At 37.1% G+C, this 13,215-nt stretch overlaps 1 protein-coding gene across 1 annotated transcript; it reads left to right on the forward strand.

The window, feature by feature from the left end:
• The first annotated feature begins 71 nt into the window (after window positions 1-71).
• Window positions 72-11,048, forward strand: LOC119779589 (G-protein coupled receptor 20). The gene is made up of 5 exons (XM_038279262.1): window positions 72-165; window positions 5,140-5,223; window positions 5,346-5,602; window positions 8,634-8,766; window positions 10,142-11,048. Exons 1-5 carry the CDS (start codon window positions 127-129, stop codon window positions 10,730-10,732), a joined length of 1,104 nt encoding a protein of 367 aa, XP_038135190.1. The 5' UTR covers window positions 72-126; the 3' UTR covers window positions 10,733-11,048.
• Window positions 11,049-13,215: the final 2,167 nt, after the last annotated feature.

Here is a 13,215-nt window from a genome sequence, read left to right on the forward strand (position 1 = left end):
AGTTGCTGCTGGTCATATTCTACAACCCAGTTTAGAGACATTTTGGTCTCTAAAGTCCTTTACCTAAAAGAAAAGAACAAAAACACAAGGATATAAGAAAGAATAGAATGGATTTGGAGGAACCCAATGTCTAAAGACTCCTGTCCCCCTCTCGCTGCACCTAAGGTATGTTTGATAAAATACACACACACATATATATATATATATATATATATATATATATATATATATATATATATATATATATATATATATATATATATATATATATATATATATATATATATATATATTAACTATTGCTTTCTTTACATGCATTTCTTAAATTGTTAGTATTATTATTAGTAGTAGTAATAATCCAAAGATACAAAGAAGGCCAACTCCAGCTTCTACACTGTCAGAAGCTGTTGATAGTTTTCACTGTCTGTAAATTTGACCTTGTATCAGTTATGAATTGTTTCCTGGTATTTCTTTTTATAAATAAGTCTTAAGTTTTAGAAAGAGAAAAAGGCAAGATTAGAAGATTGATTTCGGCATTTTTATGATTGTTTTTTAAAGTAGAAACCAATCCGATTTGTTTCCCCTACATTAATTTTAGTCAAATTAATGTATTTTTGTCCATTCAATCCAGATCTTCTACCATATTTTTGGCTACAATGATAAAGAGTTGAGAGAATCTCTAAATGCTGGGATTTTATGCCACTGATCACTGCAAAGTCGGTCATAATTGCATTTTGTTTCCAAGCTGTGATCTAAATAGTGTGTTGTATATTTGTATTTAGTCTCCAGATAAATATTACAGTATGTTTTACAGCCAGAAGTTTCCTGGGGTATGTCTCCAGCTTTGTCAATCCTCAAACCAACATTTAAACCTTTTAGTGTAAAGTAACTAATGCTGAAACAATTAATCTGATTAATCATGAATAATCAATTATTTAAATAATCTGCAACTAATTTAGTAATTGATTAATTGTTAACTGGAGTATAGAGACTCTAAAACATGCCTTTAGCTGACAAAGCGACCCACTTAGAGCAGTAATTATACCAAAATTGTGAAAAAGTTTATAAACATTTTGCATTTAAGTTTAAAAATATGTTTTTGTCTGTCCAGAGCTCCTCAAGTGGAAAAGTTTTAGTTTTACTTGGCTTAATTTCATTAAAAAAAAATCTTCTTTAATGAACCTTTGGTTATCCGATTATTAATTGATTAATCGATTTGCAAAATAATAGTTAGTTGCAGCCCTAAAAGTAGCTAAAGTTTAACCAGTTATAGTATCATGACAATGTAAGTTGAATCTTTAAGTCTTTCTAAAGGTTTTCAGTTTAATTAAGAGCTGGATTTTGATTTGATCATTCTAACTCATAACTATGTTTAGATCTAAATCGTCCCATTGTGGCTCTGCTTATATGTTTAATATCCTTGTCCTGCAGTAAATGGAAGCTTTGCGCATTAGATTTCTTGCTTTGCAAAGGAATTGCATTAAGAAATACTACAATAAAAATATTTAAAAGTTTGTAACATGACAGTATGTGAAAAAGTTTAACAAACAAAGCTTAGGTTTGTGTATGTCTGTCATAGTTTGTTGTTTTCAGTCTACCTAAATGTGGACTGGATATTAAAAGAGCATTTTGGTGTTTAGAAGAAGCAAACTCACAGATTTGGCACAAAGAGAAGAGAACATGAAACGATGGCGAGCATCACATAAGTACGTCTGCAAAACAAAACCAGAATACTGAGTACAGAGAAGGGAAACTTCTGAGTTTAATCAGAGCTAGGCAGAAGAACTGAAATACAATACAGAGCAGAAAAGTAAGAATAAAACACAGAGAGATGAACACAAACATCAATAGTGGAGGATTTTCGTGATTTTTTTAAAAGACCCGCCCTCCCCACAGAAAAAGCACATGCACAACCCGGTACCCACTCCCGAGAGGGAGCGCCTATTAAACGTGTGTGAAAGCGTGCACGAGCCCATTTCTCCTCGTGCACGCTCTGTTTTAAAGTTGCTGTTTGCATTGCTCATACAAGCTTACTTTGCAAAAGAAGATTTGCTATTTTTCCACTATGTCAGATTCACCACCTGTAGGTTAAAATGGGGATGAGCACGTAGGACAGCCTTACGTAAACATATCACCAGAAAGATTAAGAAATTAGGAGGACCACTAAATTTGATGATCGACCCAGAAAAATAACATTCTCCACTATACATTTAAATTAAAATTTTAATGAAAATAGAGCAGTAATGATTTAGGCAAAGAAACTGAACACAAAGGAGTTAACTGACATGGCAACACCTAAAAGACAATAAGAAGCATCCCTAAAATCCCAAATCCTGTTTCTATTATCTCGTCTATAAAATAAAATTCAGTTTTAGCTACAAATCCCATAATCCTTGGAACAACAACAGCCTACAATGAAAAAGTTACTTTTTAGTGTTACCCTAAATGCTTCATTCATTAAAAATATTAAATGAAAATTCCTTGATGAAAAATGGGAAAAAGTGATTTCTTTTTTACTTTTATGTTTCAAAGGACTTCTCATTCACAAACTGCAGATCTGTGAATGACATGATAACCATATAATCTGTGCCGGACTGATGCCTCGTTGAGCCTTTTTGAAAAATATTTGAAGGTTGTCAACAAATTCTAAATTGTTTATACCAATGTGCCAAACATACAGAATATTGCATTCCCTTTTAGAACCGTTTTTTACCTTGAAAATGTTCCTTGCTACACATTAGTGGAACATTTTAGAACTTCCTGCCTTTTAAATCAAACATGCTGTATCCGTCACATTTCAGCTGAGTGGAGAAACTTTATATTTTTAAGTCTGCGAGGATCAGGAGTGGTCTAACTCAAGCTCTGACGTGATTAAATTTGATCTAGTGCTTTTCTTTAAAATAACAGTTCAGATCACGTGCTTCACTTTGTCAAAATTGTCATATCCTTTCGGAGAGCACGGGAAGATGGATTTTATCAACTCCCCACTATGAAAGGGCGATGTTTATAAAACAATCTGTTCTAGATTAAACTCTAAAAGGTCTTTACAGTGTTCCACTGCAATAAACCATCTGAAGAGTGTCCTCATCAATGTAAGCAGGACTATCTGCATACATTTGCCTGCATATGAGGGGAGTTTTTGATACGGACTACATTAAGACAGGCATTAGAAAGAGCTTACAAACACTACTGGAAATAATAGGAAAAAAGAGAACTCATTGATCTGGAGTGGAGTCATTGGGGATTTAGCATCCCTAAGTCCTGAGAATACACTGCCTGATTGCTATTAGCCGGCAATCAGGCACCCTAATGGGTGCGAAGGTTTCATCATGGGTTCAAGATAACTATAAGAGATAAAATGAGGAAAGCAAATCCAGAAAATTACATGGGTAGGATTTTTAAAGATTTATTTTCTAAATTATGGTTAGAAAATAGGTATTTGATCACTTACAATAAAGCAAGATGTTTGGCCCTCACTGACTTTGATCTTTTTTATCTTTATGTAGCTCTTCTGTCCTCCACTCATTACCTGTATTAGTGACGCCTGTTTGAAAATGTTATCTGTATAAAAGACATTTGTCCGCAGCCTCAAACAGTCAGACTCCAAACCCAGCCATGGCAAATACCAAAGACGGACACCAGGGAGATGAGTTTAGACCTGCATTAGACTGGTAACAGTGAATCTACAGTAGGCAAGCAGGTTGGTGTGAAAAAATAATTGAGCCCCACCTAAGATCTCCTTCCTTGGGGTCAAAATAATCCAAACGGTCCCAGATCTGCACAGTCGTACCTGATGAATTACGTCTTAGAGCTGGGACCAAAGTAACAGAGGCTACTATTAGTAACACACTGCATCAAGATGGACTCCACGACCCCCCACCCCCCAAGCCAGTACACATCAAGGTCTAGGTCCGAAGTTTGCCAGAGAACATAGGGATGATCCAGAAGAGGATTGTGAGAAAATCACATGGTCACATAAAACCAAAATAGAGCCTTTAGTCACAAACTCAACTTGTTATGTTTGGAGGAAGAAGAATGCAAGTTACTTCCAAATAATACCATACCTACTGTGCGGCTTGGAGGTGGAAGCATGATGCCGTGGGGCTATTTTTTTGCAAATGGGGCAGGATGACTGACCTGGGTTATGAGAAGAAAAATTGGGGCCATATATTGTGAGATTTTTAGCTCAAACCTCCTTCCATCAGTGAGAGCCTTAAAAATGTAAGGTGGCTGGGTCTTTCAGCAGGACAATAATCCTAAACACACTGCTAAGCCAATGAAGGATTGGCTCTTGAAAAAGTATTTCTATCTTTCTCAAGTGTCCTAGCAGGTCTCAAGACCTCAGCCCCACAGAAAACTTATGGAGGGAGCTGAAAGCACTTGTTGCCCAGCAACAGCCCCAAAACATCACTGCTCTAGAAGAGATCTGATGGAGGAATGGGCCAAAATAGCAGCAAACCTTGTGAAGACTGACATTAAGACCTGACCTCTAGTAGTGCTACAAATTACGGAGCTACTACTTTTGTTATTTTCGACCATTATTTATAAATAAATTTATAAATAATCCTACGATGAGATTTCCTGGATTTTTTTTCACAGTTTTTCTCTCTTAGTTGAAGTGTCTATGATGAAAAATGATCTTTCTAAGTTAGATAACATGTGCAATCAGTGGCTGAATAAATAATGTTTTGCTCCGCTGGCTCTAATTAGTTTAACAGTGAAATTTATTTACTGTGTAACTATATTTTATTTATATTGCAAAGCACAGCTCTTTTATTGGTAAACTCTTGCATGGATCTGTTTCGAATGCATTCATGTCACATTCTGATCTGCTATCAATGGAAGTGCAGGTCTGCATTAGTTAAAGGCTCATAGATAAATACCTGGAAAATGAGCTGGGGTCATATTCATTTATTAATATGAATAAGGTTGCATTTTGTAGAATAAATGGGGATATTTGAGGAAGTTTTTTTTTAAAACCATCTCATTTGACATGCCTTTATTTCTATCCTCTCAGTTGATCATCTTTTCGATGCGATGGAGCTCCTTCTCCCTAACATTAGCTCCTCCAGGAGCACCAGGGACCCTCTGCATCCCCCCACTGCATCCCAAACTAACTGTAGCATCTTGGATCCACAGTGGGGAGCGCTTTATCTGCACAAGACAGCACACCTGGATCTACAGCTGTACCAGGACTTCTACCCCTTCTGGGTCTTTCTGATGGTGAGATTGAAAATAAAAACATGAATCTGTCATCTGTTACTTTCTGATGTCTTTACATTCAGATGTGAATCCAATGCAGCACATCAAACCTCAAAGCTGGATGCTTTTCCTCCTTGCTGCAGGTCTGTAACTGTGTGATGCTGGTGGTTGGTGTCCTCCTCAACAGTCTCGCTCTGTATGTATTTTGCGGGACCTCGACTCGTTCCTCGGCTTCTGTGGTTTACACCATGAACCTGGCTGTCGCTGATCTGCTGGTGGCGCTGTCCTTGCCCGCCCGCATCGCGCTGTACCACAGTGGTGGCAGCTGTGTGGCCTGCTCCTACGTCCACACCTTCAGCTACTTTGTCAACATGTACTGCAGCATCTTGTTTTTGACCAGGTGCAGGACTTTTTCCCAACAACTTGGGGGCTTATCTATGGATTAGGGCCACTAAAAATTTTTTTTTAAAAAAAAGGTTAACTGATTTTTAAATAATATTTCAGTTTTATATAGGAAAAGTCAGAATTCTTTTTTTCTCAGAATTTTGACTTTTTTTTCCTAAGAATTCTGACGTTTTTCTCAGAATTCTGACTTTAGTCTCAGAATTTTTTACCTTAATGTAGATGGGCACCATGAAGGAAGAGATGTGGGAGCACTCAGCTTCACTGAAAAATATATGAGTTGTTTGAGAGGGACAGTAACACATTGGTGAAAAATGACAGAATTAGGCGACTTTTAACGTGCCCGAGGGGTCCCTGGTGATGCTATTTCATTAATGGAAGAGCAAAAGGTGATTAAAACAAGAGAGATAGTTGAGTCTCTAAAACAGACATGGCTACGGCTTGATGCTAACATGTTTGCTAGCTGTCAGAATTCAGTCAGAATTCTGAGATTAAAGTCTAAATTCTGAGAAAAAAGTCAGAATTCTGAGAAAAAAGTCAGAATTCTGAGAAAAAAGTCAGAATTGTGAGATTAAAGTCAGAATTCTAAGAAAAAAGTCAGAATTGTGAGATTAAAGTCAGAATTTTGAGAAAAAGTCAGAATTCTAAGAAAAAAGTAAGAATTCTTGAATTAAAGTCAGAATTCTGAGGCACAAAAAGGCATATTATACTGTAATAAAATGTAAAAATCAGTTAACCTTTTTTATTTCCATAGTGGCCCTAATACTCTTCCATACAATCCTTAGTTTCACAACAATGGGGAAAAAATACAAATTTAAAGAGCTCATGAAATATAGACTTAGACAGATTTTATTTTTTTCATTTTGTACACAAGTGTAAACAAAATCAAATTTCGTTAAGTGCAGCTCTCTAGACTATTTCATTTTTTAAAGTGCAGCCTTGATAAAGGTAAGCAGCAGTATAGCCTTGAATTCCTCTTCTCTAATAAAATTTGAAAAACAAACCTTTGCGGCTTTTAAGTCAATGTGGAATAACCTAACTGTATATTTACAGCAACATTTTGCACAGCCACTCAGTTTAACAGTTTTTCTTTGGATATCTGTGTTTTGGATGCCTTAGCATCCCCTTGTGGTGATGAAGGGGTACTGCAGTGCGAACTATATAAATCAGGGCTCTTCAACGTTTTCCAGGCCAAGGACCCCCAAATCTTATGGCGAGATGGAGTGGGGAGTGGACCCCCTAATTATATATATTGTTTGAAATTGTGTTATATAAAAATGGTCTTATAGACACTCTATTACAGATGGAGTCATGTATTGACAGTAATTCTGCCCTGAGATTATTAAAGTATTCCTGATTATGATTCCTGGTTGATGGGACAGGTGTAGTGAATGAAACGGACCCCCTGTTTAAGACCTCTGATATAAATCCTTATGACATCAACAAAAAGGCCGAGCTAAAGGGGGGGGGGGGGGGGGGGGGGGGGGGGGGGGGGGGGGGGGGGGGTCATAGGGGCACGCCCCTTAAAATCTGATCTTCGTCCCCTGGATAGTTGATGTGTTACAGAACCAGGGCCCTCCTATACACTAGTGGTCAGGTTTGTTGTTGTTTTGGGGAAGCCTAGTGATGGTCAACAGTCACTGATTTTGAGTGATAAATTGCCTTCTAATGTCCTGTCGGAAGCTACATTTTGGCCATTTATATTTTTCTAAAATAATTTGGCAACCCCCATAAATCATCTCGTGAGCTCAACTGGGGTCAGAACCCAAAATTTCAAAATGGCTGCTGTAGATTACCTGGTACTATGCACAGTTGGAGAGAGTGCAAATAAAAATTAACTCAAGTAAAAATAAAAAGTACTTAAGGAACATTTCATTTTAACTAAAAGCTAGTTAGTTTCTGTTTTTGTAAGCATAAAAATAGACTTTCTGTTTCGTTTCACAAAGGAAAAGAGGAGATTTTGGCTTTAAACTGTTATAAATAACAGTTGCAATAAATACATTTAGAAAATAAAATCTTTCAAAGAAAACATTTAACTGATTGTGCACCAGAAATGGTTCACAAAGCGAAACGGTAACAGGTTTCACAGGTTTGACATACCGGTATGTTGTGATTTTGGTTAAATTGTTTGACTGACTAATTAAATGCACCAAACCTATATCGTTTGTGCCTAACATTTAGAAACAGTGGCGGTTCTACACAAAATGTAATAGGGTGTCCAAGGTGGGGTCAGTGTGTTTTTTTTTGCCATGGGGAAAACGAATAAAATAATAACACACACACACGAAAGAACAGCAAGAGCCGATTTTTTAATTAATTAAGTGAGCCGCAAACCTTTCATTTTAAAATAATTTTAAACAGGAAATAAAATGGTATGAGAGAAATCAGTTACAGTCTCTTTTGTCAATACCTACCATCATAAGAAAAAGTTTTAGTATTACACTTCAGAAAGCACTGCTCTAAAAAAGTAAATGTTTCTTAAAATCAGTGTATTTGCCCTAAATTTAAGCAGATAAATAAGATGATCTAGTACCAAAAAAAGAAGGATATTGGCCCTCATAACCAAATAATTACATATTACTAATTACATATCTGAAATAGTTTTTTTTTATTTTTAACCCAAAACATTTTTTTCAAAACTACATTAAACAACAAAGGTGAAGATCCATGTATAGTAATGACTTTTAAGGTGTTTGGCCATCACACTCTGATTAGCAATATTCTTCTATACTACCTAGATTACCTTTTGCTTTCTGTAATCCAGGTAGTTTTGGGTAAACATGCGCATGTTTTAGTGTAAGCTAAATATGTACAAGAAGATTATTGATATTATCAATGTGAATAATGTAGATACCATTATGTATAATTAGGTCAAATGTTTCTTGCAATAAAAACAAAAAAGTTATAGCCAATCAAAAAAAAAAACATGAAGTATTCAATGAAAATAATCCATGGGTTAACTTGAGAAGTGATTGAATTATAATTAAATGTAGGTCAAACTAATTCAGTGTGATTTTTGTTTTTTTCAGTATCTGTATTGACCGCTATCTAGCTGTCGTCCACGCTGCCAGCACTCTGCATCGATGGAGGACAACTGGAGCAGCCAAGGGCGTCAGCGCCGCTGTGTGGTCCGTTGCAGTTGTGGTCACCTACTCCTTTCAGGTAAAGCTTCACAGAAACAGTCAACAGCATCATCCGTCACGCTGGAACAATACGAAAAAAATAGGCAGAATAGACTATTTTTTTACAGCAGGTTAAATGCCTCACAGACATATTATCTATATCTCTGTATGGCACATGTAAACCTGCTGTAAACATGATGACTGTTATTAAATATTCTGCATTTAAATTTTAATTTTACCGCCTATTTTTATTTATATTGCAAACACTGATTCTAACAGTTTTTATGAAGCAAATGTTAAAAACTAAAATGTAAAAAAGGAGCCTTTAAAGAATCAAGCTAAGTTCTACAAGTAATTTTATCACATACATCAAGTTCAATATTCATTCAAAATTAAAAAACCAATGCATTCCAATATGTTTAAAAGGCACCTAATAGTACTGTGTAAGCAAAACCAAAAAAATATGACTGATAAAAGCTCTCAGAGTAACTAAAAACTGCCGTGCCCTATCACCGCCGCTTCCTTCAGGGCTGCAGCTCAAATAAATTCAATCTTAAAGCAGCCATTTCTAAGCTGTGTTGCTTTTAAAGGACAAACAGATCAAGTTCACAGCAAAGCTTCATTTGATCCTGGAAAAAAACACCTCAACATGAGTAACCTTCTTTTATTGTCATTACACTGTCACAAGTACAGCGCAATGAAATGAATGCTCTGCTGTTAAACGATCCCCTTGAGTAGCAGTGGGCTGCCATTGTGCGGCACCTGGGGAGCAGTGTGGGGTTAGGGGCCTTTTTGCTCAGTGAACCAGAGTGGCAGTCTGTGGGAGTGGGGCTCGAACTCAGACCTCAAAGCTCTATGCCCTAACCACTAGGCTGCTACTCCTCCTTTTATTAAATACTTTTATGTGAGGGTAAAAAAACAAAAAATCTATTTTGCGACATTTATCAGTAAATGTAATACTTACTAAAAAAAATAATACTAAAAAAAAAAAGGCGTGACTAAAGTAATTCTGTAATGTTTACTTTAGTTTTTACTTTTCTATCCTACCAACAGAAACAAACATTTGGATTCTGCTAAATGGCTTCTATTTGCAGTTTTTGCATGAAAGTACCTATCCTCAGTGTTAGGTAAAGTGGAGGATCAATGATGCTGTGGGCCTCCATCTCTTCAATCTCTAGAAACCCACCTTTATAGAATTTGAAAGATTTTAAATTAAAAGCTGATTGTGGTCCAGTAGCTTTCTTCCAGGCTGTCAGTTCCCACGCCTGAATCTTGTTGAAGCTGGCATTTTGTCACATACTTTAAGGATATTTCAAACTTGGATTCTATAATGGATGCCATGAGGCTGGAATACAGGCAATAATAATTAACTTATATGACAAAAGGGCTGAATCTCTGTTTCCTCTCTCGTGCAGACCACGGCCTTGAATTTCAGCTCCTCTTGTATGAACCTCCCTACACACTTCTACCTCACAGTTCTTGAGTTCCTCCTCCCCATGCTGGCCGTGGTGGGATTTACTCTCCGCGTCGCCTGTTTCCTCTCCTCCAGCCACGGACTGATGCCTCAGCGCAGCAGAGCCAGGAGGACTCGTGCCATTAGGCTTCTGGCCACCATCCTGGTGGTTTTCACTATTTGCTTTACTCCGTTCCACCTCCGTCAAGTCCTGGTCTACTTCCAGGTAAGGCCCACAGGAGACGGTGATGGGCAACTTGGGGCAGGACACGTGCTGGCCTATCACATCACAGTGAGCCTGAGCAGCCTCAACAGCTGCCTGGATCCTGTGGTGTACTGCTTTGTGACAGACAGCTTCAGAAGGATGTGGAGGATGAGGAGGAGGATGAGGAGAGGAAGAGATGAGGAGGTCAAAATTTCAAGCGGCATAGAGGGAGAGCAGACTTTAGTCAAGAAATGTTCGGGCACAGCCCTTGCGATAGCTCAGAGCGTGGCTACGCTGACCCTCAGCCGCACACTGATCACTGCAGTCAACATGGACCAATCAGCTTAGAGTGGAGATCTACAAGATGGAACATCCCTGAGAGGACATGGCTGCACCATGACTACATTCTCATCCTCATTCACCACTGAACGGTGCTGCAGGATTATACTAGTAACATTTTTCTAGTAAACATCAGATCCAGTTAGAAATAAGCTCACCACACTGGAATGTTAGAAATGGGGCCTTCTAGCAGCAGCTATGATGTTTGGTGTTAAGAGCGGATCTAAAAATAAAAAATGAATTAGAAATATTTAGAGCTGCTTTAAATATCTTAACAGAGCTCTAAACAGGAGGTAGAGAAATCAGGCGTCAAAGTCATGAAAATTATTCATCTTTCATTGCAACAGCAAATAAAACAGAGGGATCTAGAAAAATCAGAAATGACTAAAACAATCATTTAGGAAAAGATGCAACATATAAAAATATTTAAATCTAAAAAAAAAAACAAAAAACATATGAACTTATATTTCTTTTTTTGACATTTGCTGTTATATAATGTTTCAAAGCGATACCAGGACATTTTATTTTGCTTTTAATAGTTAAACCTTTAGTGAAATGTACAATGTTTTTGCTTTGACTTTGTGTATGTTTTGATTTTGTTAAAGTTAATGTCTCTATCCTGGGTTTATACATAATCACTATTTACTGACTCATAAGTACTGTTAAATTTGATTCATCAAATGGTTAATAATAGTTGTGTTCATTTTATTGGTTGAAGAGGGTCAATGAGCATTAAAAAGAGTTTTGAGGAACCAAGATTTGAATGTGACCTAATTCAGCTAAGGTTTTTCTCCTTTTTTGTTTTGTTGTTGTCACGTTGTCATTTTTTTTTACCTTTGCCAAATGGAACAGGCTAAAAGATCAACACAAATAACAAATAATACCCTAAGATGTTTCCCTGTATTACCCTGTGGATCTGCCTCTCACCTTCTAATTAATTTAAATAATTTTACAATTAATTTTTAATCATTTTACATGAATTTTATTTCTTAACCATAATGTTTTTATGTAATTGGTATTGTAATTTAATCTTGTGATTTTATACTTGTGTTTATTTTTAAGGTTGCCTTTTTAATATCTGGCTGGGGGACTACCGATGAAAATTAGCACTCCTTAGCTAACTTGGGTTTATTAATGTACACTGTCCCCTTTCAAATAAACAATAAATGAAATAAAATGAGATAGATAGATAGATAGATAGATAGATAGATAGATAGATAGATAGATAGATAGATAGATAGATAGATAGATAGATAGATAGATAGATAGATAGATAGATAGATAGATAGATAGATAGATAGATAGATAGATAGATAGATAGATAGATAGATAGATAGATAGATAGATAGATAGATAGATAGATAGATAGATAGATAGATAGATAGATAGATAGATAGATAGATAGATAGATAGATAGATAGATAGATAGATAGATAGATAGATAGATAGATAGATAGATAGATAGATAGATAGATAGATAGATAGATAGATAGATAGATAGATAGATAGATAGATAGATAGATAGATAGATAGATAGATAGATAGATAGATACCATGGACTGACTTTATTGGTCCATTTTTTCAGTTACAATAAACATACATAATTAAAAATAGATAGATACAATCATACACAACATCCTCAAAACCCCCATCCCCTCAAAAACTTAGAATAAGCACATTATCATCTATTCGACACAAAACATCCCCAACTCCCCAAATGGAAATAAACTCATTCAGGTCTGACACCATCTTATAATAAGCAAATTCCTCCTGAGACGTGCAGCCACCAAACCTCTAAACATCAGCTCAGCTTCTGCAGAACCTGCCCCCTTCATTTTATTCCTCCTGCTCAACCAAATGCTCATTTTAGCCTGTCCCAACAAAAAATTAACCAAACAAATTTTTTCCTTTTGTGCTGCCGAGTATCTGGGCCCAAAAATAAACAATTCACTGTTCAAATTAATTCCTAATGCTCCCACCCACTGCTTTAAAAAGGAAAACAGAGGACCTATTCTGGCACATCCTATCCACAGGTGTTCTAGTGTCTCCTCCGTCTGACAGAATGCGCATTGACTCCCTGCCCTGTGATCAATACGTGCCACGTGTCTGTTTGTGGCCACGGCCCCGTGTACAATCCTCCACTGGAGATCTGCAGTACGTTTCTCCAGGGGGGTTTTGTACAGGGACCTCCAGCTGCCCCTGGGAGATGAACCTGGCGCCAACACACCCGACCACCTCGACTCCTTGACCCCTACCAGCATCGCTCTGTTCTGGACTTTCACTGATACCTCATATAGGCTTCTCTTTGGTGCTTCAGAGAAGTTCCTCAGTTCTGGTGTTCTGAATGACAGCAGGAGCCCGTCTGCTTCCTCCTGTTCCACCACTGCAGCACCAATAGACAGCTTTGGAAACTCCTCCAGATGCTCCTCTGTCTCTAGTGCCCTCCTGAAGGATCCGGGAAGTCCACTTATCACCTCCTGTACCAGTCTGTC

Source organism: Cyprinodon tularosa, unplaced genomic scaffold, assembly GCF_016077235.1.
Source record: "Cyprinodon tularosa strain WSP-4 unplaced genomic scaffold, ASM1607723v1 ctg15, whole genome shotgun sequence".
Taxonomy (NCBI): Eukaryota; Metazoa; Chordata; class Actinopteri; order Cyprinodontiformes; family Cyprinodontidae; genus Cyprinodon; species Cyprinodon tularosa.

What these genes read in the sequence shown, in the direction of transcription:
- LOC119779589 (XM_038279262.1), top strand. Translation starts at nt 127, where the DNA reads ATGTCTAAAGACTCCTGTCCCCCTCTCGCTGCACCTAAG. An exon ending in CCCCTCTCGCTGCACCTAAG is followed by an intron (nt 166 to 5,139) that starts GTATGTTTGATA and finishes TTGGATCCACAG; the next exon opens with TGGGGAGCGCTTTATCTGCA. An exon ending in TGGTCACCTACTCCTTTCAG is followed by an intron (nt 8,767 to 10,141) that starts GTAAAGCTTCAC and finishes TCTCTCGTGCAG; the next exon opens with ACCACGGCCTTGAATTTCAG.